The sequence below is a fragment of the Pteropus vampyrus genome, unplaced genomic scaffold (assembly GCF_000151845.1).
Source record: "Pteropus vampyrus isolate Shadow unplaced genomic scaffold, Pvam_2.0 Scaffold6, whole genome shotgun sequence".
Taxonomy (NCBI): Eukaryota; Metazoa; Chordata; class Mammalia; order Chiroptera; family Pteropodidae; genus Pteropus; species Pteropus vampyrus.
In genome coordinates this window covers 149928-177765 of record NW_011888787.1, presented here as the reverse complement: position 1 = coordinate 177765, position 27838 = coordinate 149928, and the positions used below count along the sequence as shown (strand labels likewise).

The window sequence follows — 27838 nt, the reverse complement described above, 5'->3', positions numbered from 1 at the left end:
CCCGCTGCAAAAGCGCTTTCTTCACGACCACAGCACTACCTCCCTAGGGGCTAATACTCTGGCAGAAAATGGTGAAAACCAATTTATGTCAGAGGATGCAGTCCCCAGCATTCTGTCCTGGATCTTTTCATGAAGTGAAGAGACAGAATGCGGGTGGGGGGGTGGGGCGGGTAAGGGAGACGGTGCTAAAAAACCCTGGCAGCATGACAACCAAAATAACCAAGTTGAAACACATCCTGCCTTCTTCCTAAAGTCATTTCCTTCGATAGTGACAGGAAGCGCAGTCAGTCCGCCAGTCGTTAGGACACTGCTGTTTTCACTTTCACAAGAAGCCTGGAAACCATGGAATAGAAAAATCCTCCTCCGCCCCGATTACCTTCCAACCCTCTTCTTTCCGTGCATCCTTCCCCAGAGACAACTGAATAGGGGTCATCCTCACTCATCCGCGATTTTGCCTCACTAAGGATGGGAGGGTGGGGATCTGGTGAAAAGTGGAAAAGGAAATTCAAGATGGGGCGGGGACAGAGGTCATCGTGGAAAGGAGACAAGGTGAAGAGTGCAAGAAAATTGAGGAGTTGTCAGGAGAGATCTTGCTAAGGGAAAAAAAAAAAAAAATAGGTGGAGGGGGCCAGGTAAAAAAGGAGAGGGAGTGAGGGGCGCGCCGGAGCATCCGAGGGGGAGGGGAAAGGCTGGGCGGGAGTGACGGGGGCAGGGCCGGGACGCCAGGCAGCGGGCAGCAGTATTTGGGAGGCCGATTTCAGGGGTGTGCGGGAAGCTTAAGACCCATTCGGGGCGAGGAATCCACGCCGACGCCGAGCGCAGGGGCCAAGGGGGCTCTTACCGGTAATTTGGGGCTGACCTCGCCCTTGCAAAAGTGGCAGAAAAACCGGTGCGCGGCGACAGCGGCGCCTGAGCCCGCCCCGGCCGCCGAGGCCTCCGCCATTTTTCTCTTCCGCCGCGGCGGTCCGAGAGGGCAGCCGGCCTGTCCTTCGCCGGGCCGCTACCTCTCGGCCGCGGTCGCCGCCTCTGCCGCCGCTTCCTCAGCGCGGCCGGCCGTTCCGGAGCCCGCGTTAGTCACGTGAGTCGGCCCGGCCCAGGGAGGCGGCGGAGCGGACGGCGACCCCAAGGCCCGCCTCCAGCACCAAAGAGGCACAGGAAGGAGAGTCCGCCCGCCGGCTCCTCCAACAGCCCCTCGCCGGTCCTCCAACCTACCAACGAGAAGGGAGAGAGAGCGCCCCCGGAAACCACTGAAACTCTTGGCTAGAGCGGCTCACGTGTTCCCCGTTTCCGGGTCCGCCTCGGTGTCCGTCCTCCTGCAGGAAAGGGCGGAGAGCTCCCCGTCTGCCCCAGGGGTAGCCAGAGCCGCGCGAAGCCGCTGTGGGGACTTCGGTGGCATTAGGTTGCATTGACCCCGAGGTTAGTGGAAAATGCTATCTGAACGAGCAGCCCTGTCTCTCTGGACCAAGGCCCCAAGTCCCGAACGGGAACCTACGTGAAGGGAGTAAAGAGCCAGGAACCAAGTTCCTTGCAGATCCTTTCGAGGATGGCAAAGGGTCTGGGGATGCTTCCCCGAAAACATGTGGATTGGGATACCGAGGCTGAGAGGCAAAGACTTGCTTCTGAGGAATTAGGGGAAATAAATGAACGAACGTTTGGTAGCACTTATGATAATAAGGACGTGATTATATAGTCAGTCAAGCTGTTTGTGTTTGTATCTACTTTGTTAATAAGTAGAAATTTCAGAATTAAATACTGCCCTGCAGACAACACGCTTCATTTCCTATTCGAAACATCCTGTTGTGAAGCTCTCCTTGATCTCTCAATTTCTTTTTCTAAGTTGTCATTTCCTTTATGGACTGGGAATGACTGCCTGTTCACTCCCAGTGGCCTGTGATTTGGCCTTAATTCTTCCAAACAATAAAGAATAGACTTTAAGGTCTGTGACATTGCGAAACCATCTACACCTAATCTTTAAAGGAAATTAGAATCATACACAATCCCATAAAGATAAAGTGATGTATGGTCAGTCTTCCAGCCTTTTTTTCAATGCATACATTTTTTTCCTACTTATGGCTTTGTAGCCTGCTTCTTTCACTTAATGAACAATTTTCAATACTAGTACATATTATATTGTGTGGGTATACCATAGTTATTAATTACTTGTCGTTAAACCTTACGTTGTTTCTAGGATATCAGTATTCTAAAGAGAACTACAGTGATACCTTTTTATTATTTCCTTAGAGCATAGTATCCACAACGAAGTTATTAGGTGGAAGGTATGCAAGATTTTAAGGTTTTGATATGTAATGTCAAATTGCCCTCCAAAGAGTACATGAATTTGTACTCAGCAGCTCTAATCTCAACAGAAAAGAAAAACTTTCTATCATACAGTCTTTTTTTTTCCTAGCTCTGAGACTCCTCAGTACCATGACTCAAGCGGAAATTAAACTGTGCTCTTTGTTGCTGCAAGAGCATTTTGGAGAGATCGTGGAGAAAATTGGAGTCCACCTAATCAGAAATGGCAGCCAGTCACTAAGAGTAATTGCCCATGACACAGGGACATCATTAGATCAGGTATATTTGGATGATATTAATTTGCTTTCATTTTATTAATCTCTATTACCTATCTTTGAATATTGTTACTCCCCACCTCATGAAGTGGAAAGGGAGGAAGCCTGCTGTAGGATCAGAACAATGTTATTTGGGGAAAAGAGGATGAGACTTAGGCCCCAAGATTCTGCTTCTCAAAGTGTTCCTGGCCCAACATGGCTCTTCGGCAGATCTTTGCTCTTTCTTTGCCATACCTCATTCATTCATATAGAGCCTATTAATCTCAGTACTACCTTTAATGGAATGAGAATAGAGGGGAAATTAATTGTACCTTGAAAGATGCAGATCAGAGGAAGTATGAACATCATAGCAAAGAATCTTCCTGATTTCTTCCATTGACATGTGATTCTTACTAGCTAGTCCAATGGAGGGAGGAAAGCAGCACAGAAATTATCTGGCTATCTCCCGATGCTTAGTAAACTGTTGGACAAAACTTGCCCGCAGTAGCGAGCTGTCTTTGGATATTTCCTCTTTCTTTTGGGTCTTATCTAGGTAAAGAAGGCCCTGTGTGTCCTCATCCAACATAACCTGGTGATATATCAAGTGCACAAACGTGGCGTGGTGGAGTATGAAGCCCAATGCAGCCGAGTATTGCGAATGCTCAGGTACCCCCGGTATATCTACACTGCCAAAACACTGTACAGTGACACCGGAGAGCTGATTGTGGAGGAGCTGCTGTTGAATGGCAAAATGACAATGTCAGCTGTCGTAAAGAAAGTGGCAGACCGGCTCACAGAGACTATGGAGGGTTAGTACCATATCCACAGCTGTTAGCAAAAGAGATTGGCTGGCTGCAGGAGCGGACCCTCAGCCATCAGGCCATCTCACCTGCCTCTTTACTCCTGTCGTACAGATGGCAAGACCATGGACTATGCTGAGGTGTCAAACACATTTATGCGACTAGCAGACACACACTTTGTGCAGCGTTGCCCGATGGTGCCTGCCACTGAGAATTCAGACCCTGGGCCACCGCCACCGGCCCCTACTCTTGTCATCAATGAAAAGGACATGTACCTGGTTCCTAAACTGAGCTTGATAGGTAAGGAATTTTGACCCCTGGAATTGTGACTTGCTCTAATTATAGATTCTTCCTCAATGATTGTTGAATGAATGAATGAATGAATGAATGAATGAATCAAGCAGTTACATGTATTTACTCTGTGCCAGATACTTTGATATAAAATAATGAAAAACCAACATGGTCTCTACCTTTATGAGGCTTAAGTCTAGTATAAGAAACATAACATTAATCAACCATGTAGATGTATAACAAACTGTGCTAAGTACTATGAAGGAAAACTGTGAAGTATTCTGCAAATATATAACATGAGTCCAGACTTATCTGGGGACTTGGGGCATGTGCTTCTTCGAGAAAGTGGCACGTGAGCTAAGATTTAAAGCAAAAGTAGGATCCAGCCAGTTAGGTAAGGTATGAAGAGGTACAGAGAATAAGCATTTTTAGCAAAAGGAATAGTATGTAGTGAGAATAAAAATAGAGTATTTGAGGAAGTAAAAGCAGGTCACTTAGTTAAAGCATAGTGAGCAAAGGAGAGAGCCGTGAGATAAGGTTAGGGAGATAAGCAGGGGTTAGATCATGTAGGACCTCACAGAGCATCTGGTTTTTATCCTAAGAGCAAAGGAAAATCATGAAAGGAATTTTAAGCAGGGAAGTGACATGTGATCAACTTGCATTTTTAAAATATTTTTCTGTGTGCAGAGAGGATAGGGCAAAGGTAAATGTAGACAAACCAGCAAAAGATGTCCAAGGGGTGAGGGAGACAGAGGTATCGGGAATGACATCTATGTTTCTGCCTTGCCCGTGTGGGGGGATGATGGCACTGTGCATTCACCGTGAAAGGATACACTGGAGCAGAGGCAGTTTGAGGGCAAAAGATCATGAATTTCTTTTCGAACATGTTGAGTTTCAGATGACTTCATCGTTTACTTGACTTTCTTATAGCTACTCCGTCTCCTCAGCAGCTCCAACCTAGAGGCAGCTACAGATGTTCTTGGAATGGGGAGACACCTGCTCTCATGTGTGATCATGTCTTGTGATCATATGAGTTAGAGCCTAACTGTACGATTGTTTTATTTGGCAGGAAAAGGTAAAAGGAGGAGATCGTCCGAGGACGATGCAGCCGGGGAGCCCAAGGCCAAGAGACCAAAACATACCACAGACAACAAAGAGGTAACAGGGCTTCCTGGTTAGGCGTCCTCACCCTGAAGCAAGCCAGAAAGAGCAGTGAGATGAGCCCCGAGGGACCGAGGGACCAGGGACTGTGAACTTTGTTAAATACTAGCCAGGAATAGACTAACGAGGCGTGAATTCCATTGCTGTCTCCCTTCTGAGGCTTAACTTCCATCCATCATTAGACAGAGGTAGCAGATTATGCAAAAAAAGGGGGCCGAAGGTGAAAAAATTTGTGTTATTCAGTATGGCTGGAACATAGAGCCTCATGGGAGCCAGTGGTGAGAAATGAGTCTAGAGAGAGATATGTATAGGCCTGAGCTCTTACAGTCAAGTGCCTTCTCAGCATCCCTATAAAGATGTCTAATAAGAATCTCAAAGTCAATATGGCCAAAACAGAAGAATTGTTGTCCCCCACCCAAATATCTGCTGCCTCCTCATCTTTCCTCACCTTACTGAAGGACACCACCGAAGCCAACCACCTAGGACACCACCATTTGCTTAGGCCAAAGTCCTAGGAACCGTCCAGTCTCACAGTAAAACTTCTTTCCAAAATTACCTCAACTCCAGCTATTTCTCACCATCTCCACTGCTGTCACCGGAGCCTAAACCACTGTCATCTCTAGTCAGCACTTCGCCAACACTCTCGCAAATGGTCTCTCTACCTGCCTTCTTATCTATTTAGAGCCAAAATGACTTTCTAAGTTAATTTTTTTTTTTTCTATCTCAACACATCGCTCGTTCAGACTCCTGTAATAGTGTCCCATTTGTCTTAGAAGAAACGCAAGTCTTGACTGCGGGTTGTTAAGCCTTACGTGAGCCGGGTCTTTCCGGGACGTGCGGGGGACGAGGCTCTCCAGCGCCAGCCCGTTGCGCTGTCCCTCTCGTTCACTGTGTTCCGGCTTCTTTCTTTCCGTTCCTCAAACATCGAACTCTTCCCAGTCTTCAGACTCGTCCCTTGGTCATCCTTCTGCTTTAAAGGCTTGTCTCAGACCTTCATGTATTTGCCTCTTTTTCATCGTTCAGCTCTCAGCTCGAATGCTATTTTCTTTTTTAATTTTTAAAAATTTTTTTTTTCAAATGCCATTTTCTAACAGTTTGAGCACCATTGCCCATCCTCTACTCCAGTCACTACCACATTTTTCCATTTCATCGTCATAGCATTTATAAGCAGGTGAAATTATTTATTATTTGTGTACACGTTTGTCCTTGTACCCCCAATAGACCATACACTGCTCAAGGGCAATATCTTGACCCTGGCACCAGGAATAGTAGCAAGCTATCAATAAAATTATTTCTTAACTGACTAAGAGGTTTGGACTTTATCCTGAAGGCCAAGGTAGTTCTTGATGGATTTTAAGCAGGTGAATGAAATGGCTAGATTTGTATTTTAGAAAGGTTACTGGAGTACAGTGGTTCACAACTTGTACAATTCCATGGAGGGATTTCAGAGAATCCAGCCGTATTTGTGCATGTGCATTTTTCTGTAGAGCACTCCATAGGCTTCTTCAGAGTCAAGGGAATTGTGACCCCAAAAATATTTTTTTAAAAAAGTACTGCTCTTTGGGGGGAATGATGCAAAAGGAGCAAGGTTAAAAGCAGAAAACCCATCACCCTTTTTATAGCGTCCACTCTATTAAAAAGACAAATGAAAAATAGGAGGCTAGTGTAGTAATCCAGGTGAGCCACAGTTAGAGCCTGCAGTGAGGTGATGATGGCAGTCAGGGTAAAGAAAAGGAGACATCCGATAATATGAAGAATAAATAGAACTTGGCAATTGGATGGTCAGTGAGGGAGAGCAAGGGGTTAGGGATGATACTCAACTACTCTAGCTTAAGAAATTGGGTTAGTTGAAATTTTGGAAAAGAACAGTTTTGGGGAACAGGTGCAAATGGCAGTTGAGTCTATGCATCTGGAGCTTCATAGGGAGTTCTAGAATGATGTAATAGATTCAGAAGTACATCAGTAATTGAAGCCTTGAGAGCAGATAAAATCACCTAAGCAGAATATGTAGAACATAAACGAGGGCTATGAACAGAATCCCAGGGACACCAGCATTTACAGGTGGTTTCTGGAAAGGAATCTGTGGAGACTGAGGAAAAGTAGCCAGAATGATTAGGGGAGCACCAAGAAAGAATGGTGTCACAAAATCCAAGGGGCCACATAGAGTTAGGAAGGAAAAAATGTTCTACCCCGTCCTTATGCTTCAAAAGATCAAATAAGGTCGGAACTGGACAGTATCCTCTCAACTTAGCAACAAGCTGGTCCTGGGGGCCTTGGCATCTCTCTGTCTAATGGTGGCAATGGGTTAAACACATCGTGGATGGGGATACAGCTAGGATGGCCATCTCTTTAAGAAGCTTGGCTTAGACAGAAATGAAAAGGAGAGAAGGCATAATGTTGGAGAAGAATTCTTTAAGAGTAAAAAAGATCTGGACAAGGTAAAGGCTGATGGGGAGAAGACAGCAAAGCGGCTGAAGATTTGGAGCAGAGGAGGGAAGGCTGCTTGAGCTGGGACCCTGAGAATGCAGGACGGGGCGAGATCTAGTATACCGGTGTGGGCACTAACCTTAGGTGAAAGGAGGAACATTCCCGCACTGTGATAAAAGCGGTAAAAATACAATTTTTTTTTTTTTTTAAAAGGAAAATGCGGTAGGGATATGTACACAAATTTGAATGAATTCTGGCCTCCTGGCTTCTATTTTTTCTCTGAAATGAGAGTCAAGGTCATTTGCTAAGATTGAGAAAGGCGAAGTAAATGAGAGATTTGGGGATACTGGAGGACGGTCAAAATATAAAATAGAGGAAGACTGGAGTGGGCTTAGAGTCTCTGATGATGTTGGAGAGTACGGGTTTGTTGTAGCACCGATCCACATGACTGGGTGATTTTTCTGCAACCAATTTGTTGCTTCCGTGTCAGAAAAGAAATGGTGACCAGTTCAATCCCAGCTCCTCACTGCATCTAGACGTTTCTCTATCCTTTTCTCCTCCCCAGCCCATTCCAGATGATGGGATTTATTGGCAGGCCAACCTCGACAGATTCCATCAGCACTTCCGAGACCAAGCCATTGTCAGCGCAGTCGCCAACAGGATGGACCAGGTGATATCTAAGTGGGTGGGACAGTAGCCATCAGAGACATTCACTTATTTGTCAGATGTGGCCATTGGCATTTAGCCAGAGCCAGCGCAGCAGAGCAAATTCTGAAAGCCAGTCCGCTTTTCAAACCCAGACCAGCAGCGAGATTGTGAGGACGATGCTCCGGGTGAGCGAGGTCACCACCCCGTCTGGCGCCCCCTTCACACAGCCGCTGTCTTCCCATGAGGTGAGTGCCGCATTCTTACACCACTTTTATATCGTCATTATCATACGTACAGCCTGGGGTTAGGTTGAGGTCTGAGCCTTAAAAGAGTCTCTGTTGTTTGAGATGGGACCGGGGTTCTATTCCGGGGGTGGGTACTGAAACATTTGGTCTCTTGGGATCCAGCTTTTAAAAATCTAAACCGTTCCCTTAGTCAGAGGACAAGCTGTTCCTGTTCTGAGAATGCACCATTTGGAACCTGACAGCCTTGGTGCTCAGGATATTATTTGGCTCCTTGTAATTGGGTTTTGTTGTTTTTTTTCGGTATATTTTATGTATTTTCTTTTCTTTTTTTTCTTTTTTCTTTTTATTTTTTTAGGAGAGGCAACCCTTGGCTGACCTCACAGATTGCAAGGACCTTGTCAGTTTACAATCCCTTATTTTCTTTTATTTTTTACACCTACAGTACCTGGTCTTCCTAGGTGGTCTCCCATCCAGGTACTAACCAGGCTTAGCTTTTGAGATCAGACAGGATCGGACTTGTTCAGGGTAGCATGGCTGTAGACTATTTCGTGTATTTTAAATTTGTTTTTAATATAGCTGTTTCTTCAAATATTAATATTTACTATTTCAAGAATGTTTATATTCTATTACTTTGATAATTATATGTATCCACATAAAATATACTTATTTCTTTATATTACTTATTTTAAAAAATTTAAACTTATTACAAACAAAAATTTCAGTTTTTTTCTGATGACAAAAGTAATTACATGACTATATTCAAACAGCATAGAAATGTATAGTTTTTTAAAAGTTGTAGTTCCCCAAACTTTCAGGAATGTTGGCTGTATTCTATATCTTATTGTGGGTGGCAGTTACATGCATCTATACAATCGTCAGCACTCAGCTTGAACCCTTAACCTGTGCTTCTTATCATATATAACGTACCTCACTTTAGATATATATATATAGTTGCGCATAATCCCAGGCCCAGAGATCCCTGTTAATAGTTCGATACTTATCTTTATTAAGATCTCTTTTTAATGTATCATTTCACACTTATATAGGTATATGTATATTTTTTAACCAAAAAAATAGATTATACTCTGTATACTGTTCTCAACTTACATTTTTCATGACAGTATAATGTAAACCTTTTCATGTCAGTATCTATAAATCTGTCCTATTCTTTATAATGGCCATGTCATATTCCACCTAACAGCTATTTTGTACTTTATTTTAATTCCTTATTATTAGACATTTGGATGATTCCTAGATTTCTACTTTTACAAACAACACTACTGTATTTTTGGACATTTTCGTACCTGTGGTATCTAAAGTTAAAACATCTTTATTTCAGTAACGTCAGCAATCTGAAGTTCCCAAACCCATTTGCACTGTTTCTTCTCCGTAGATCTTCAGATCCTTACCTGTTGGCTATAACATCGCTAAGCAGGTTCTTGATCAGTACCTCACTCTGTTGGCAGATGATCCAGTAAGTCTGTTTCGGCTTTTTTGTTTGTTTACTTCTCTTTTCTGCTGTATCCGTGATTTATTTCTGCCACTGATACCTGGCATTGTTCTGCCGAACCCTCGTTCTCTACCGAACCAACTCAGACGGTTTCTCCACCATCTTCCGAGAGGAGGGTCGCCTGCTGCAGACTCTTGGCCAGATTTGCTCCTTCAGAAACAGAACCAGTTTCTATTCAGTTAACTCCCTCTCTGTCTCTCTCTCTCTTTTTTAACAGCTAGAGTTTGTTGGAAAGTCTGGCGACAGTGGCGGCGGAATGTATGTCATCAGTATCCTTACCGGCTGTTTCCTCACAGGCAGCCAGACTATGAAACAGATTTGATAATATTTAGGATACTAAATATGTTAGAAAACTGGATTAATACATTAGTGATAAAGAAGTAAATTTTAGTTAAGCAAATTCCTGACATAAACACCTTAGTTAATTAAGGTTTTGAAATGTTTATAAAACGTAAATGAGACCAATGTGAAAAACAAAATAACGTTTAACTTTTAAATTAGAGACTTGGGAACGAAACTAAGATCACAATGCCCAGGCCAGAACGTTACTGAGTGACCTTAATTCTCTACAAAAAGACCTGCATAAGGCTCTAGGATCCCTAGCCACAGCCACGCTGGAGTCGGTCGTCCAGGAGAGGTAAGGGGGTCCCCCCGACTGGGGTGGGGGTCCAACACGTCCTTTCCACACCCCATTCGAATGAGTAATTTGATCGTTATGTAAACAACCAACATAGGTGCACCTTGGCACAGCTTGGCCCGTTTTCCCCCAGCCTGCTGTGGATCCCATCTACTACTACTCTCCACCCTAAATATCCTCCTGCTTAATTCCGAGTGATGCCAGTTAACCAGCCTTCCTAAAGCCTTTACTTCCCAGCGCAGGAACTGAGGCACTCAAGTGCCTCGGCAGTCGGTGACTACCTTAGATCAGCAGGACCGTCACCAGCCTGTGGAGCTGTGAAAGATGCTCCGATCACCCTTTCTCTCTGCTCCTGGCTCTGCTCCTGGCTCAACACATGGAAACACAGCAACTGCCATCTGAGCCTCGGAGCTAAAGCTAATCTACATTGGTATGCCATTTGCTTTCTTCATTCCTTTCCAGATTTGGGTCTCGCTGTGCCAGAATATTCCGTCTAGTTTTGCAAAAGAAACACCTGGAGCAGAAGCAGGTAGAAGACTTTGCAATGATTCCAGCAAAGGAGGCAAAGGATATGCTTTATAAGATGCTCTCAGAAAATTTCATATCACTCCAGGTAACCATTGGTGTCAAGATCGCCAACCAGCAGAGCTGGTGTAGAGTGAGAGAAACTCCTGAGGCAAACACCCTGAACCTCAAGCGAACTCTTCGCCCAGCTCTGAGACAGAAAAGATTAACAGAGACATAGAAAGCACTTGAAAGATAATTGTGGCGCTTTAACTGGCCTAGTAAAGAAAGAGGACCGCCAAGATACCACCCCAGAATCACCCTACCTTTTTTCTATAGCTTTTAGTCCCTGCGATTTGTCCTTTCTTAAGCCTTAAGTTTATTACAGGTTAAATCTATCAACAGTATCTATGAGGAAATGGATAGAATGGATTTTGGGGTCAGAATCACAGCTCTACCTCTTATCCAGTTACACTGAGCAGATTCTTCACCATCATTTTTCCTGTCTATAAAATGGTAATAGATGGTGGAATTACGTGGTTTGTCGTAAAGATTCAGTACAAGCTACCTGGCATCGAAGAGTTGCTCAGTAAAATGTGAGTTGCCTTCTCTTTCTTCCCCACTCAGGATGGGGAAAAAATGGGCAGCCCAACTCTCCACATGGCTTATTATGTCATAAACACAGATGCTGGATGACTGTGGGAGAGGAAACTATATGTGAACGAGGGGGCTAAGTAGCTCCGTTCGGGACAAGTGTCTACTTTGCCAGTTGTGAAGAACAGTATAATTTTTTCTTATTTTTCTTTCTATGGACAAATAGGAAATTCCCAAAACACCAGACCATGCCCCATCCAGGACCTTCTATTTATATACAGTGAGCATCCTGTCAGCTGCCCGAATGTTGCTGCACAGGTGTTACAAGGTAACTCCTGGCCCTCCCCCCACCCCCTCCGCACAGACAAGTCACACCCTCATGCCCCTCTTTCGCCATTTTACCTGAGCTACTTAAATAGAAATAGAATTATATGCATTTCTTATCTTTCTTCTCTCTCCTCAGAGCATAGCCAACTTGATAGAAAGGAGGCAATTCGAAACCAAAGAGAACAAGTGAGTAGCATTTTTAGTTGAGTAATTAAGTACATTTTTCAAGGTCAAAGGCTTGCGGGGAAGCTTCCTCTAGAAATAGAAACCAAGAAACAATAACCAGGCTAGCTGCCTTGAATTGTTGGCTTAGGTTGGCATAAATCATGCATTACTCTACACCTTTCTAATATACTGCCAATAAAATAACTTTGTGGATTAAATTCATGAGAAATGTACAAACTGGCACCAAACTTAAAGTGCAAGTGAGAAGCAGTAAGAGTTTCAGGAGCGAAGTCACATTTCTAATTAAGTTTGCAGAAAACATCCTTGGAGAAGGGCATTATCCGCTTTGACCAGGAACGTGGTAAAAGGGGGGTTATGTCCCAGGGCTCAAGGGTAGAAGAATCTCCGAGGCTAGGGGACGGGCCTCAGACGGGCCTGTGTTTGTCTGACAGGCGTCTACTAGAAAAGTCTCAGCGGGTAGAAGCCATCATCGCGTCTATGCAGGCTACAGGCGCAGAGGAGGCACAGCTACAAGAAATAGAAGAGATGATCACAGCCCCTGAGCGCCAGCAGCTAGAGACCCTGAAACGTAATGTCAACAAGTAAGCATCATGCGCTTCAAACCTGTTTCAGATTACATTCTAGACAAATCCACCTCAACATCCTGCAACCCCTCCAACTTAACACGAGCAAACCTAAACTCGCTGTCTTCTTTTCCAGCTCAGTTTTCAGAATTTAATCCACCTATTTTCCAAAGCTAAAAACCGAAGACATTCTCAGCTCCTCCTCCCCCACCACACACACTCCTGTTCACCGAGGTGATTGAATTTACTTCAGGAATGTGTCTCTAATCTGGCCTTGCACCCTGGTCCCCATGCAGGCCTTAATCACCTCTTTCCTAGATCTTCACAATCGCCTCCCTTTTCAAACCATCTCTTACATGTTCTCAAAGTTATTATCTTTAAAATGGTTGATAGTATCGCTCTCCTCCTTTCAATGCTTTATCAACTCCTATATTTGCAGTACAAAGACCAGACTCCTTGGCGTGACATATAGAGCCTTTTACAGTTTCATAGTTGCCTGTCTCCATCTTTTCTTTTTACTCCTTACCAGGCGCCTCAATAGGAATCGCTTTCAGTTCGCAGATCTCTTTGGGGAATATTACCACCATAACAGTATTAAATCTTCCAACCCATGAACAGGGGAGGCCCGTCCATATATTTAGGTCTTTAACTTCTTTCAATGATGTTTTGTCATTTTTGGTATTCAAGTCTTGCAGTTCTTTTGTTAAATTTATTCTTTTTTGATGCTATTTTAGCATTTTCCTAAGTTCATTTTGAATCATTCATTGTTAGTGTATAGAAATAGAACTAATTTCTGTGTTTTGATTTTATATCCCACAACTTTTAAATTTGTTTATTGACTCTAGTCCTTTTTTTTGCAGATCCTTCGAGATTTTTCTATATATAGGATCGTGTTGTCTATGACTAGAAATAGCTCTACTTCTTCCTTTTCAACCCGAATGCCTTTTATTTCTTTTTCTTACCTAATTGCCCTGGCTAGAACCTCCAGGAAATGGTCGAATGGAAGTGAAAAGCAGACATCCTTGTCTCGTTCCTGATCTTAGGGAGAAAGCTTTTGGTCTTCCACCATCAGCGTGATGTTGGCTGTGGGGTTTTCACAAGCGGCTTAAGTCGTGTTGAGGAAGTTCCCTTCTATTCCTGTTCCTAATCAGCCTCAGCCACTCTCAGCTTCTATTTGAAAACATACTAGGTCCTTTTACACCTGTGCCTTTAAACGTGCTAGTCTTTCTCCTGGTTGCACATTGGACTGTGACTTCTCTCAGGACATAGGCTATATCTTTTGAGTCCTCAGCAGTTTCCACAGTGTCTGGCATATAAGAGATGCTCAGTAAATGGGAGAATGATCTGCTTTCTAGCCATTACTGTCAAGGATAAGCAAGCAGTTCTCCCTGGCCACACCCAGGATGTGCTAGTGGATGTTCAGTCTGGGCAGATGCTTTCGCTTTTTCACTCAGGTTGGATGCCAGTGAGATCCAGGTGGATGAAACTATCTTCCTGCTGGAGTCATACATCGAGAGTACCATGAAGAGATAATGACCCAGAAGAAGGATGTTCCTTAAAAGATCTGGGGGATTGGAAGAAAAAATAAAGGAGGTGCCTGGATGCATTCTTGGCAGTGGGATAAGTAACAGAATCTTGTACGGAAGCTGTATCCGACCACCTAGAATACACCAGAAAGAGTTTGGCATATTTTTTTAAATTTGCTGATCCTGTCTTCAACCCAGCACTATATTCTTCCCTCCTCAAATCTTAGCAGGATAAAGAACCTTAAAATCAACTAGATTAATCATCTATCAGACGCATCAGTTCCCACCACGAAGTCAGCCCAGCCCGTGGGTGAACATCCTTGGCAATGGAAGAAACTTCTTAAGCAGGTCGTTCCATTTTCAAAAGACAGCTGTTCTTTGTTACCCTGTAATCTGAAACACACACACTATGTAAGGCAGTGGTCCCAACCTTTTTGGCACCAGGGACCGGTGCTCCTATGAGACTCTAACGCCTGATGATCTGAGGCGGAGCTGAGGCAGTGATGCTGGCGCTGGGGAGTGGCTGCAGATAAAGATGAAGCTTTACTCACTGGCCTGCCGCCCATCTCCTGCTGTGCAGCCCGGTTCCTAACAGGCCACAGACTGGTACCAGTCTGTGGCCCGAGGGTTGGGGACCCCTGGCATAGAGAATGTGAAAGACTACCACCAAGGGGGGTTGAAAAGCTATTTTTAGGGCTTTCAGATGGATTGGCTCAATCACACTAGAATCTATGGCTAGAAGCCACATTAGCTAGCTCTAGGCTTCTAGCACATCTGAAATTATGTATGTAGAACACTTAGGATAATGCCCCACGTTTGGTAAGTAACAAATCATTGCCCTACTCTTCATGGTTCCTTAAAACGACCTCTTAAGTTTTCTCTCAGGACTATGGTTAATACCGTTCATGTAATTTGTCACAGCAGCTTCATTTCATTTAAAGCAGTTTTATAATCTGTGGTTTCTTTCTACTAATGTTCTCTCTAGTTCATTTAACATTTGAGTGTCAATTAATTGCTAGCCACTAGATTAAGTATAATACAGAAAATAAATAAGATAGCATCTCTGCTGCCAAGCCATTCACCATCATTTACTGAGCACCTATTATGTGCCCAGTACTGGGCCAGGCCCTAAGGACACAAAGATGACTAAGCCTTGAGCATACAGCCTGGTGGGATGAGTCAGCTAAATACAAAGAAGTATTGGAGGGCCATGGCGGATAGTAGTATATATCGAGAGGCCACAGGGGAAAAGGTCGGGCAGGAAAGGGAGCACAGAGAAAAGTGACGATCCGTAGTTTGAAAGATGGGAATTTGCCGGGTGGAAGGGGGAAAGGATCCCAGAGGAAAGGAGAGCCTGGTTCTTGAGGGAACTGCAGATAGGGCGTGACTAGGAAATAGGGCATGAATCCGGCCAGAACTGAGGCTGGAAGACAGGCAGGGGCAGGGGCTGCTGGGTCCTTCCTGCAGTGTGTTAAGGAGCTTCTATCCTGAGAGCGATGAGAAGCAAAATGATCAGATTTGTGTTTTAGAAAGATCGCTGACAGCACTGTAGAGAACAAATTGGTGGCTATTTGGAGACTTGCCACATCTCGGGCAGAATATGAGGAAGGCTTGAATTAGTCCAATGGAGGCTGGAGAATAAGACGTGGATCTGAAAAAGTTTAAGGAGGTAGAATCTGCTGCACTTGGTTGCCATTTGCGTGAGAATGGGGGGCGGGCAGTTCAGAATCTCTCCTGGGTGTCTGGTTAGGAGACAGATCGAGTTAATTCCAGGCCATACCTGCTGTAACAGGTGGGCGGAGTGCTGTGGAGGTGTGCTTAGAGTTAGTCCATGGCTGGTGGGAGGTGACAAGTGAGTCCAGAAGTCATTCGGTCTGGGGATCATTGTCCTAAACACAGAAATGGGAAGAGAAGAGGAGCCGAGAATTTAGAGAGGGTCCCCTGGGGGGTTCTCCTTTTTGTCATTTGTTAACATTACACCTATATTTCATCCCCAAGTGTTAGGCCTGAATTTCCGGGGACGTTGGGGAAGCCTGGCTTCCTTCCCACCCCGCAGACCGAGGGGAGGCGCTTCTGGGCCACCAGAGGGCGCCGAGCGGGCCGCAGGGACAGAGCCACGTTATGGCCGCGGCGCGCGTGCTGCTGCTCCTGTCCGGGCGCCCGGAGTCGGTGGGCTTCGCGCAGAGTGTGTGTGGCCTCCTGGGCGCGGGGCCCGGGCCCGGGCCGTGGCCCACGCATTGCGGCTGGAAGCGGGGACAGCTCCTCCTCTCGGACGGGCCGTTCCCGGGCGCCTCGGCCAGGCTTCCGCTCCAGGTGGGGAGCAGGGCCCCGGCGGGCGGAGCGGGCGGCCGCCGGTGCCGCCTGGGGCCGGGGCGAGAAACCCGGGGCCGGCCCGACCGCCCCGACGCGGCCTCCTCCCCGTCGCGCGGTGTCCCCGCTTTTGAAATCCCGCCCGCCTCTGAGGCCCTAACCCTAGCGGCTCCCTCCCACCAGCGACCCCCTTTCTGCCCTTTCGCGGCCCTGGACCAGCAACCCAGGCCTCCGGGAACGGAGCTGCCCACCGGTCGGGGTGTGGACCTGGGTGTGGCCGTCATTCTGCAGTCCAGCGACCAGACCGTCTTGTTGACCCGAAGGACACGCACCCTCCGCGTTTCCCCTAACCTCTGGGTGCCTCCAGGTGAGCGCCCTGAAGACTTGGCCCCAAGTCCAGGTGAAAAACGTGCCCTTCACGGAACAACGCTATTCCCAGTCTCAGGACAGGGAAATAGGCCCGGAAATGTGGCCTGTGGCATAATCACAAGACGCTGCAGCTGCATCTGCGCCCCCTAGAGGGGGCAGTGTAAACAGTGAGGGGGACCTTTCAGGACCACCAGCATCCTACTGGGCCCACTCTTGTTGCAGGTGGGCACGTGGAACTTGAAGAGGTAACCAGTCAACTGACCCAACCTGCACCCCTCCTTGAACCCAGAGGCCCAGCGGGAGCACCCTGGGTGTGGGCGGGGCAGACTTGGCCTCTGACCCGCCCTCCCTCACTGCCAGCTGTTGGATGGAGGGCTTCGAGAGCTGCGGGAGGAGAGCGGAATACAGCTGCCCGCCCGCCAGTTCTCTTGGGTCCCTCTGGGGTTATGGGAGGTGAGACAGAGACCTGGGAGAGGCCCCTCCCTATCTAAACAAGAACAAATTCTAACCCTCCGAAGCCCATAGAACAGCCCTACCTGCCCTGGCTGCGGGGAAAACAATGGAGAGTGGGGTGGGTGGTTTGCAGTCCAGTCCCCGATCCTCACCTGTGTCCCTCTGGCGCCACCTCCACCCTGTTCTTCCTCAGCCATATTTACAGTCTCAAAAAAAGACAGGAAGTTCTCACTTTCGCTGTTTTCTTCTCAGTCTGCCTACCCTCCTAGGCTGAGCTGGGGTCTCCCCAAATACCATCACATCATTCTCTACCTACTTGTGATCTCACAGGAGTCAGAGCAGCAGCTGCAGGTAAGGCTGGCAGCGGAGGAAGGAAACCAGGGCTCAGGAGGCCCAAGCAGAATGGTGCTTCTGACTGTGACCAAGGTGGGGGAGGGGGCGAGTTGGCGATAACCAAGAAATCCAGTAGCCTCTCCCCCTGCCCCAAGTTTCTCTCCATGCCACCTGTGGGTAAGGCTGTGACCAGGCCCCCCAGGAGAGGCCATGATGGGGGGATCAACATATCTGGCCCCAGGCCCGGATCCAACCAAACCCAAGTGAGGTGAGCGCCTTTATGTGGCTGGGAGCAGATGTAGCAGCTGCAGTGGCTGCTACAGAGGACGGGACAGAGACACCCAGACTTCTCTCCCAGGAACTGCCACCCTCCGTCCTGTAAGTACGAGCTCCCTGACCCTCCCACACGACACACACTGACAAGTTCAGTTTCTGTCTCCTCCGGGGGGAATTCTGGGTGGTGGGAGAGATTTAGGGGGTGAGTTGGTCAACTGATAATGGAGAGAAAATGAGATCAACGACACGGCCCATCAAACTCCGGCTCTGACTGGCTGGCACTGAAGACCTAGGTTTGCGTCCCCCTCTCCCATTGGGACAAGTCATTTAACCCTCTTCGAAATGTTTGTTTCTGTTAAGTGAGGTTAACACCCGCCCAGCCCTGTGATACTCGGGTGGGTAAGATGACAATGGACATGGAAGTGGGCCAAGCCACTGGCACAGCCCAGACAGCTGTCATTATGCAGTGCAATGGAACTAGCGGACGGAGCAGCTCGACCTCTGGCCTTGCCCATGTCCACACTGCTGCGGACGACCCCAGCCACCGCAGAGGACACAGAGAGAGTCAGCACGGGGACCAAGTTCGCCCTTGGGCTCTGGCTGCAGCATCTAGGCAGGCAAAGGTGAGGGCTGGGGGATGCTTGGTGGGCGTGTGGGAGAGGGAAGGAGGAAATCTCCAGTGTGACACCCCCCTCCTTGTAAAAGTGGAGCTCATGTGGACCCAGGGTGTGCCAAGGAAGCGCAGAACACGGACCCCTGACCCACAAACCAGGGATCCAGAAAGCCCAGTGCGTGATCCCCTCCCCAGCCCACCTCCGTGACACTCACAGAACATTCACAACCTTTATTATGGGTAAGAACTTTGCTACAACTTTGGGAATAAAAAGTAAAATTACAACAGAGGTCCTAGGCCCTGGAGGAGCCTGAAAAAGGCGCGTGAGGAGAGCGCGAGGGCCCTCCCACCTCCCGGGAAAGGTGCAGGACGAGCCAGACCTACCAGGGGCAGATGCTCTGGCCCCAGGCTGCTTGGCTAAGAAACATCATGAACTTAAATATATAAATAGAGGCCCAGGAGACAGGCCCCGCTCCCAAAGCCCTGGGGATCGGGGCTAAGGCCTGTCGCCTCCTCAGTCATACTGGGAAGCAGGAGGTGGGGGAAGTCATCTTTGGACGTGTTTTGGTTTTTCCTGTTTATATACAAAAATCTGCAACCCAAAATAGAGTTCTCTATCCACGAGTCTGCCTGTCTCAGTTTCTCCACCTTTCTGTTTGGCCAAAGAGGACGGAATGGACACGAAGAGACAGCGGCTGTGGGGAAGGAGCTGAGCCGTGGGTTTGGGGGATGGAAAGAGAGGGCATCTGGGGGACACCCGAAGGGCCTCTTCCCCATGAGGCTCTAGACAGTCAAGGCCGAGGATTCACCTCACACTGCGCCCCATCTGCCCCCCACTGCCTAGGTTAGCAGACCCAAAAGACTGCCCACCATCTACAGAACAGTTCCGAAAATAGAACCCAAATGTCCTTAAAAAGAGGTTAAATATTAATCCTTCGGGTGCTGGCTTTGTCAGGCAGACATGAGGCCAAAAACAAGTGTCCATGAAGGTCTTTCTGGCCTTTGGCCAAACCCCCGAGGGGTGACAGTGGCCAGGGGTCTGGACTCCATAGCACTGGGGGACAGTGAAGCTTCCGTAATGCAGGGGACTCAGTCCAGGGAAATGATGTCTGACCGGCAGCCAGCCAAAGAGGGACCTGAGGGCAGGGGTCCTCCGTGCCCCTCCCTCAGGGCCCCCCCAGGAGCCACGATGCTACTGACACGGCCAGGAGGGGGTGCTGGAGTAGTGCTGCGGTGGGAGCTCCCCAGTGCCGGGGCTAGTGGGCCCAGGAAGTGGGAAGGGGTCCCTCGGTACTGGAAGAAATGGCCAAGGGCATCCTGTTCATCTAGCGAGGTGATGACGGAGGGGCCATAGTGCTGGGAGGGATCAAGGGCACAGTTTCAGCGTTCATCCTGACTTTACCCTCCTCCCGTCACTCAACTCAGAGCTATGGGCTACATCCACCCCTCCGGACCCCAAGGTATCTGAGAAGCAGCCTGTCTCTGGCCCTCCCCACCTCCCCACACCCCAGCATGGCGGGGGCCTGGAGATGCCCCTCCAGCCCGCTAGGTTCTTAGCCTTGTGGGCGTCTAAAACACGTGGGCTGTCCGGCTGGAGAAGGCGCAGCGCCCAAGTGCAAGTGCACGGGCGTGGGGGTGAGCAGGCGGGGCGGGGCTCTAAACCCCGAGACAGGACGGTAATGAGGTGGGGGTGAGCAGGCGGGGCAGGGCTCTAAACCCCGAGACAGGACGGTAATGAGGAAGGCCCAATGGGAATCTGAGGAAGTCCAGGTGGGGCCTGGGAGGGAAATAAACCGCTTGCGTCCTGCCCCCTTTCCCTGGGAAAAACAGATTTAGGTCTCCAGGGAAAATGAGAGCGGGAGGGTGCCCACTAGTGCCCAGAAAAGAGGCTTCAGAGATCTGAGATCTTCAAGGGAAGAGAAGGACCACTTACCTGACTCTCAGTCTGAAGAAAAGAAAATAAATCTAAACCTGGTAGGAAAAAAAAAATTAATATCAACCTCCAGTCTGACCCCTTCACTGCCAGAAAAACCCAAAGAAGCTCCTTGGACTGTGGCCCTTTGCAAAGACAACCAGAAAGCTCTGAAAAGGAGCAGGGGTTCTGACCTGGTTCTGGGGAGGACGTGGCAGTATAGCCCCACCTTGTGATCAGTGTCCTACCTTGGATGTCGGCCCCCAGTGGGAAGGCGGGTGGGTACTCGGGTAGTGGGAGACTGGACAGGAAATCCCCGCCCAGTGTGCCCATAGCTGGGCTCCGTAGCACCGAGGATGGCTGGTGACTGGATGTCAGTACCCTGTGAGGGAAGGAAGGAGCTGGTAGCCAGCGAACCGCGCATGCCCTCACCCAGCTCAGCCTCCCAGGTGTCCTCTCTGCCCCAGGCTTTGCCCAGTGACCAGAATGCTTTCCTGACTTCTTCCTCTGTCCCTTCCGCTACAGACTCAGCCTATTTCCTCATACCCTTTGCTTCCAGGTAGGGCCGGGATGGCAGCTGAGGTGACAGGACAGTGCTTCTTGCTTGGGGGCAGGTCCTCCTCGTCTGATGAGCTTTCTATTGTCAAGTCAATAACTTCAACCTTCTTCTTATTCTCTGAAGGATTGCCCTCTTGGACTGGGCTATACTGGAGGCCTATGGGTGGTAAGAAGACTGTGTCTCAGAGAAGAGGCCATCTAAGACTTAGCTCAGCTGGGGGACAAGGGGTCACTCACCATCCAGCCCATACCCTGGCGGGGGGCAAACCTCAGATGCCTCCTTCTTGGGTTTCATTGGGCACCAGGATCCATCTTCCATGAACTGGATCTCATCACAATCCGAGCAGGAATTAAGAATCTCCATGAATAACCTGGGGGAGGGGGGAGAAGGGACTTCATGGGGCTGAGAGAGGGCCGGGACAGTGGCTGAGGATTCTGCAACCCACCTTCCTGAACCTCAGTTTCCTCATCTGTAAAGTAGGGCTTATCCACCCTGCTGACCTCTCTGAGTTGTTAGAATCAAATAAAGTATATAAAAGAGCTTTGCAAACTTCAAATGCTACATTTTAAACTAAATACATTCTAAACACCTACTTCATGTAGCGCTAGGGCCAAGACGAAAGGAGCAGAGATACGGGGACTCCATAAACTATCTTAAAAAGGGAACAAGAACCACAGGCTCTGGAAGGGGATGAGAAGCAGCTGGAGCAGCACATCGGCCCTCAAAAGAACTTCCCTGCTGTGCTCGGTGGGAGGTCAGGTAGTTGTTACAGGTGACGTATTACAACCGCTCCATAGATAAGTTACAAGCCAATGTATCTATACGTTACAACACTTCGATACATTGGCTCTGCCGCTTACTAACAGAACTTTGAGCAAAATACTCAATCTCTCCAGGCCTCAGTTTCCTCACCTGTAATGACAGTACCTAGATCACAGGGTTACTATGAGGATTCAATGAGATAAGGCAGGCGAAGAGCTCAGCACTGTGTTTGGTGTATACTAAGTCCCCAGTGTTGGAGATATATAATAAAAGGAGCAGACTGGGGGGGGTGGGAGAGGCGGGCGCGGGGTTCCTAGTGGCTGTCCCAGGTAGGAGGAAGCAGAATGCAGACTGGCCCTACCCATCAATGATAAGAGAGTCATAGGGAGCCTTCTTGTCGCACACAGGACATGTCCATGTCGGCTTCTTCTCATTCATCTGTAGATATAGGGCAGCATCGAAGCTCTGCAGGTGGGCGCAGGTGAGGGCGCGACAAGGGACAGTCAGGCGCATCTTCCCTAGCTGAGGAGAGAGGAGTTCTCTGGTCAGAGTCCCCGTACCCCCAGAAAGCCTCACTCTAGCAGCCCAAGGAACCCTCCTCTGAGTCCAGACGCTTAACGCACCCTCCACCCCACCTCTGCTCCTTTGTACCCACCGGGCACATGAGTGACACCCGGAGACTCGTAGTGGCCACCTCACTGTCCGGGTCAGCGGTCAATTTCTCCTTGACTGAAACAAGAGTGAGGCCGGAGCCACGGGGTTAGCGAGGCTAGAGGGGCAGCTGGGATGTCACGTGGGGTGGTCTGGGACCTGGGTGACGAAGGCGGGGCTGGGGAGGGAGATTTCCCCATCCCTGGGTGGTACTATGGCAGAAATGACCTAGAGGGAATTATAGCATCACGAGAGGGTTACACTGGATGGTCCTTAAGACTGTCCAGTCTAGAGAATGCAGACTCCAGTGGGGACGGAGTGGGGGTCTGGGAGGTGCAAAGCAGATGTATGACTGGGAATGCGAGGGTGTCACTCAGTGCCTGGGATGGTCTGACCTCTCGACCGCGAAGACTGGTTAGGGGGTCGGGGAGGGCTGGGGTCAATGTGACAGGTGAGGTCGATTGTTGTAAGAGAGGTATGGGCTTGATTATAAGGGCTGGAGGGCCAGGAGGACTTGGATCCAGATCAGAGCGGCGAAGCAGGGCAGGATGTTACTCACTCAGCGCCCGGGAGTGGTCGGGGTTCCGGATGCCCTTTGCTCTGAGTTTCTGTAGAAGGGTCCCTGCGGTCAACTGCCTCACCAGGTACACGGACAAGGAGTAATTCTACTTGGAGGCAGGGCGGGGGTGGGGGATGGGGAGAGACGATTAGCCTCTGCTTTGCCCACCAACACCCCCCACACACACTTTGTCACATAAAGACCAGAGACAGCAAGTTAAGGCAAAGAGACCGTAAAAAGGAAGAAGTTTCCCGAACCCAGGACACCGGGCAGTACCCCTCAACCCCGCAGGCTCCTCCAGCCCCCCGCTCCCCCACCTCAGCCGTACTCACCCGTCCAAACTCAGAAGACCAGTTGACCACAATGGTGTTGGGAACCGTGGCCGAGAGTCGAGCCAGGGGTGTGATGTTGATGGGGCGGCTGGGCCTCTTGGGCTCCGCTCCGTTCTTGGTGGGGGGAAGGTAGCCCTGCGGAAGGGAGGGACTGGTCAAAACATCTTGTTTCGGGCTAGTCAGTCCCCGGAGAGAAGGCTAAGCTCACGCACCGACCAAGGAGAGGGGGCCCATGCAGTGATTCACAGAACTGGGGCACTATCCGAGGGCTGTGTGTGTGAGATTCACTCCTGGGGGGGGAAAGGAGACCTTAGTCACTGACCAAGGAAACCGGAACCCACTCACTGAGTTCCGGAGGAGGAAGAACAGAACAGGGACGCCCCATACTGTCCAGCTCTCGCTTCTGGGGTCATCACTCCTGAGAAGTCTTCCCTGAACCTTTGAGTTGAACAAAAGTCCCTCCTCTGGGTTCTGACAGAACCCTTGTTCAGCACTATCTTAGAACTCTCTAGAGTACAGTGATTCGATCAGCAAACTGAGCACCTACTGTGTGCCAAGCATGTCTCTTTCATGACAGGTTTGTAGTGAACGTTCAGGAACTGAAACAGGGAAGGGGTCACTGCAGAAGAGAAGAGCATTTACCGGCAGGGGGCACAGTTTCCCATTGACCTTGACAAAGAGGTTGGGGGGGAAATAATCCTCTTGGGGGCAGCTGGTCTCACAGAGACAGAACCTGGGAAGAGACGAGAGCGTATGAAAGGGCGCGAGGCAGTTCCTTGAGCTGAATCTGGCAGAGAGGCAGGAAACCTCAGAAAATTAGTCATGGGTATATGTAGGCCTCAGCATCCAACAAGAGACCCAGGGCTGGGTGGAGGTGGCAGAGCGGGGCCATCTCCCAGGAGTATCTGTCATACCCGTATTTCATTCCCACCCCCAATGGGAGCCTGACGGGAAGGGAGGGTCGACTCACCTTAGCTGCACCTGTATGGTATAATCGCATTTGGCTCCTGGCAGAACCTCTCTGTAACAGGGAAGGGGAGAGAGAGGCGTGAGAAAGTGGCCCCTGACGGGCAGCGGTGAACAGAGGCACAGAAGTTAGATGTCCAGGGGTCAGCGAAGAGACATACGAGAGAATGAGAGACGACACAGGTGCAAGAGGACGGATAGGGAGGAGAGCGAGACAGAAGAGAAGAAAGCCAGAGAGTGAGGCCAGGGGTGATGACCCGCGGATGGCACAAAAGGCCTGAAGACACGTACCTGGATGTGAGAATCTGCTGCACTTGCTGAGGGGTGAGGGCAAAGGTAAAGTGCGCTTCCTCAAACCGCTGGCTGGAGGTGGATGCTGAGGACAGAAAGGGGTAGTTACTCCCAAGCCCACACAAAGGCAGCCACAGAAGCTGCCCCCATCCCAGGCTGCTGATCCCGCAGGACTAAGGCCTAGGAAGGGCTTGGAGGCGTGCAGTCCGGGAAGACTGAGGGACCACAGAGAGCCGTACCGAGGGTGGTGGGCCGGATGAGCTCCCCGTAGACTTCATAGAAAGGCAATGGTTTCATGGTGACATCGGGGTGCACAGGCTGGGGCAGAGGGGGGTGCATGTCCACTTCACGCTTAGGGCCCAGCAGGGTGCCAGGGGCCAAGAGGGCCGGGGGGATGGGAGCTAGAGGGCCAGGGGAGCCTACAGGAGGGGTGCCAGGGGGCAGAGAGAGCAGGGAGAGGTCCGAGGGCCCCAGGGTCTTCCGGGGGAAGCGTCGGCGGTAAAGCTCCTTGATCTTCATCTGGACGCTGGGGGCACAGCTGGACTTGAGAAGGTGCAGGGCCTTAGCCAGGAGCTCGTGCTTCCGTCCACTCTTGTTCCGGCCAGCAAAGCCGAGGAGCACCTGGAGCTCAGACACCCGGAAACTCATCACCATGTGCTGTGGAGAAGAGAGAAGCTTGAGAATCCTACCTTACACAGGCCTGTCCTATCAAGGACGCTGGGGCTGAGCCCCCAGATGGGCAATGCCACCTTCCCACCAGCACTGATCAGAAAGATGCTTTGCAGCCAGTGGATTACTGCCAGACAGTCAGCCTGGCCAAAGGGATATCTCAGTCCCATTTTAGCAACCCTCAAGTCAACCTCACCACTATCTCCAGGGTTTGAACGACCCTACCTCTCTGTGCCTGGAAGTCGACCTGGCTGGGGCAGAGGGCAGGGTGCAGACAGCCAGCCACGCTCAGGCAACCTGAGTCACCACAGCCTCCCACCTCCATCCCTGCCTGGGGCCTGGACTTGCCTTTAAGCTGCTTCTCATATCCCCTGATATTTCTCAGGCCCTCAGACCCATCTCAGACCCATCCCAGGCCCCTGGGAAGAGGTTTCAGGCCAGACAACCCCACAGGGAAGACAGGGGCCAGGTGGATGGAGGCCCACCCTTCCCCACGGCCCACCCCTCCCAACACCTAAATCCACCTCGGCCATTTTCTCCAAGCCTCTGAAGCTTCTGGTGGCCAGGGTTTCAGGTCAGGTTCAATGTTCATAACTTCCCCAAATCCTTTCTCAGGGTATTTACATAACCACCCCTCCCTCAGTCCTATTTTTCTGGAGGGGAAACAAGACCAAAACTTGGAGTGAGGTGGTTAACAGTGAATTGTGGAGTCTAAGTATCCTTCCTGTTTACCTGTTTACTCCACCTGCCGGGAACGAATATCCTGCTTCTCTCCTTCATAAAGAAAAAAGAGTGATCCTCCCACTCCCTGCCTCCACGGGGGTGGAAGAGGAGAGGGCATATCTCTAAACAGAGGCCCCAGAAGGACGAGAAGGCAGGCGGCCCATAGCCAGGGTGAAGAACCTCAAGCTCTCCTAAAGGTGGCTGGGCCTGGTGACTGCACCTATGGCTCCATCTCAGAAGGAAGAACAAAGCCAGGAGGTGAGGGGAGGAACCCCAAGGTTTTTCTAAGGTTCCTTGAGATGTCCTCAGACATGGTTACTCTCAAGGCTGTGTGGGAGGGCACCAGAAGCTCTCTCCTTAAAGGACTCCGACCTGTGACTCTCTAGGAGACGGTGCCACGGGCAGGCCTTGCCAGCCCTCCGCGTGTCTTCCCCTCATAGGACGCTTCATGGCTTTGGGCCCTTTTTGAGGACTGGGATGAAAAACTTGCCCCTCTACCTTTCTGCCCATCCTATTTCCTCTGCCCTGTCTTTATTTACCCGTTGTCTTGGTCAAGACTCCCCCTTCCTATCCTATAGTTTCACATTCCCCAGTCTCGGCCCAGAGATACCCACTCGACGAGGCCGGACTTTCCCCAGGGGCTCGGGGATGCTCCTGCCCCACCCCTCGATCTAGCGCCCGCACAGCCCCGCCCCCTAGATCTCAGCCGCCCACTGGTACTTCCCTAGACTCGGCTCCCAGGAGCGGCACTAAAGCCTCTCTCAGCCGCATTTCCCGGAGGAGGCTCCCGCACGGCTGCCCCCCAGTCTCACCCCTGCATCTGCCCCCACTGTCGCATCCCCTGGCCTTGATCGACTCGCCCCCTTGCGCCTCTACAGCAGGTCTTCCCCCGGCCCTCCCCCTGCATCTGCCCCTACTGCTGAGTCCGACTCCTGCCCCGCGTCCCCGCCCCCTGCGCCGCGGCCCGCAGCAGCTGCGGTCCCCCTCGGCCCCACCTCTCCATCTGCCCCGCGGCCCCGCCCCCGGGGCCCGGCCGCAGCCCCTTCCCCGCCGCAGCCGCCGCTCGCATCCCCGGCAGCCGGTGCCCGCCACGTCTCCAGCTCCCCCCCGAGCCCTCAGCGCCCAGTCCCCGTCGCTCCCCCGACTCGGGGGACCGCCGGGCTCGGTCCGGATGGGGATGGGGGAGGGGGCCGGTACCTTTAATTCGCCCAGCTCCGCCATCTTGAGACATCGCAGGCGCCCGAGCCCGAGCCCGAGCCCAGTCCCCGTCGCTCCCCCGACTCGGGGGACCGCCGGGCTCGGTCCGGATGGGGATGGGGGAGGGGGCCGGTACCTTTAATTCGCCCAGCTCCGCCATCTTGAGACATCGCAGGCGCCCGAGCCCGAGCCCGAGCCCAGGCCCAGGGACCGGCGCACAACTCTCCACCCCGGCGCCGGCCGCAACTGGCGCCTGCTCCGCCCCGTCCGGCCCCTACGCCTCCCCCTCGCGGCCCCGCCCGCCGGGCTCGGACGAGCCCCGGCCCCGGCCCCTCCCACCACTCCGGCCCCAGCCCCGCACGTCTTTGGCCGGGATGCCAGACGGGTGGACACGGAGGGAGTGCACGGCCCGAAAGATCGCGGGGTCCCCGGGCGCAGAGGGGAGGAGGCGGGCCACGGGGGCCGGGGGGAGGGGGCTCTGCCACGCCGGAGTTGGGAGGGGATGAGCTTTCAGGGGGCCAAAGAGCCTCGAAATACCGAGGGAAAGGATCGAGAACGGCTACCTCTCAGGGAAATGGGGGAGGGGGAGCGAAGTTCCAGAACAGCCCCCTCTCCCTCTCTCCAAGTTTAACCAGCTAAAAGCTCGAGTTCTGCCAACTCGGGAAATGGGCGAGATCCATTTTAGGGGAGCTATGGAGTCGTGAATAGGTCATTTCAAGACGGCGGTTCCCAAGCTTTCGCCCCCCGTCCGCCCCGCCCGCCCCCGCCGCCAGCCACGGTGCAGCTCGGGGTCCGGCCGCCGCGCTCGAACTTGGCAGCAGAAAAGTTTGGTGCGCAGAGCGTGACTTACCGGCACGGCGGCGGGAAGCGGGGAGGGCGCCCGGCCGGGGGGCTG

General features: G+C 50.7%; 4 protein-coding genes and 1 long non-coding RNA gene across 15 annotated transcripts in view; 2 read left to right on the top strand and 3 right to left on the bottom strand.

Annotated features, from left to right (window-relative positions):
* Positions 1–1186, bottom strand: part of RNF115 (ring finger protein 115) — a 49421-nt gene extending 48235 nt beyond the window's left edge. The window contains exon 1 of the mRNA XM_011366188.2: positions 842–1186. Within this exon, the coding sequence (XP_011364490.1) occupies positions 842–943 (102 nt within the window). The 5' untranslated portion in view covers positions 944–1186. The remainder of the gene's footprint in view (positions 1–841) is intronic.
* Positions 1177–14131, top strand: POLR3C (RNA polymerase III subunit C). Of its 2 annotated transcripts, XM_011366109.2 has the most exons (15): positions 1177–1416; positions 2408–2574; positions 3103–3358; positions 3464–3649; positions 4710–4798; positions 7794–7898; positions 8029–8121; positions 9515–9595; positions 9849–9900; positions 10208–10268; positions 10731–10881; positions 11593–11694; positions 11830–11879; positions 12311–12460; positions 13897–14131. In XM_011366109.2, exons 2-15 carry the CDS (start codon positions 2428–2430, stop codon positions 13973–13975), a joined length of 1602 nt encoding a protein of 533 aa, XP_011364411.1. In that variant the 5' UTR covers positions 1177–1416; positions 2408–2427; the 3' UTR covers positions 13976–14131. The 2 variants fall into 2 exon arrangements, with proteins under 2 accessions (XP_011364411.1, XP_011364414.1); XM_011366112.2 differs by lacking the exon at positions 2408–2574.
* On the bottom strand, positions 9587–16939 carry LOC105296156. Of its 3 annotated transcripts, none has more exons than XR_896226.2 (3): positions 16630–16939; positions 15749–15857; positions 9587–9936 (listed from the first exon to the last, which is right to left on the bottom strand). It is a non-coding gene; the product is annotated as an uncharacterized LOC105296156 (long non-coding RNA). The 3 variants fall into 3 exon arrangements; XR_896225.2 differs by lacking the exon at positions 9587–9936 and adding an exon at positions 11875–12440 and having other exon boundaries at positions 16630–16877; XR_002782207.1 differs by lacking the exon at positions 9587–9936 and adding an exon at positions 14180–14361 and having other exon boundaries at positions 16630–16881.
* Positions 15853–21334, top strand: NUDT17 (nudix hydrolase 17). 5 transcript variants are annotated; one of them, XR_002782198.1, is made up of 10 exons: positions 15853–16281; positions 16462–16645; positions 16870–16892; positions 17008–17100; positions 17353–17451; positions 17675–17811; positions 18177–18332; positions 18415–18562; positions 20153–20296; positions 20917–21334. XR_002782198.1 is itself a non-coding variant. In XM_011366130.2 (8 exons), exons 1-8 carry the CDS (start codon positions 16090–16092, stop codon positions 18467–18469), a joined length of 939 nt encoding a protein of 312 aa, XP_011364432.1. In that variant the 5' UTR covers positions 15853–16089; the 3' UTR covers positions 18470–18945. The 5 variants fall into 5 exon arrangements, 4 of the variants coding, with proteins under 4 accessions (XP_011364432.1, XP_023390922.1, XP_011364449.1 ...); XM_011366130.2 differs by lacking the exons at positions 20153–20296; positions 20917–21334 and having other exon boundaries at positions 18415–18945; XM_023535154.1 differs by lacking the exons at positions 17008–17100; positions 20153–20296; positions 20917–21334 and having other exon boundaries at positions 18415–18945.
* Positions 18539–27832, bottom strand: PIAS3 (protein inhibitor of activated STAT 3). Of its 4 annotated transcripts, XM_011366159.2 has the most exons (16): positions 27104–27178; positions 26944–26967; positions 25756–25797; positions 24594–25011; positions 24355–24439; positions 24068–24118; positions 23740–23830; positions 23098–23232; positions 22766–22871; positions 22211–22284; positions 21917–22077; positions 21030–21163; positions 20781–20949; positions 20483–20616; positions 20256–20293; positions 18539–19678 (listed from the first exon to the last, which is right to left on the bottom strand). In XM_011366159.2, exons 2-16 carry the CDS (start codon positions 26965–26967, stop codon positions 19412–19414), a joined length of 1929 nt encoding a protein of 642 aa, XP_011364461.1. In that variant the 5' UTR covers positions 27104–27178; the 3' UTR covers positions 18539–19411. The 4 variants fall into 4 exon arrangements, with proteins under 4 accessions (XP_011364461.1, XP_011364481.1, XP_011364476.1 ...); XM_011366179.1 differs by lacking the exons at positions 25756–25797; positions 26944–26967; positions 27104–27178 and adding an exon at positions 27794–27832; XM_011366174.2 differs by lacking the exons at positions 25756–25797; positions 26944–26967 and having other exon boundaries at positions 27080–27208.
* Positions 27833–27838: the final 6 nt, after the last annotated feature.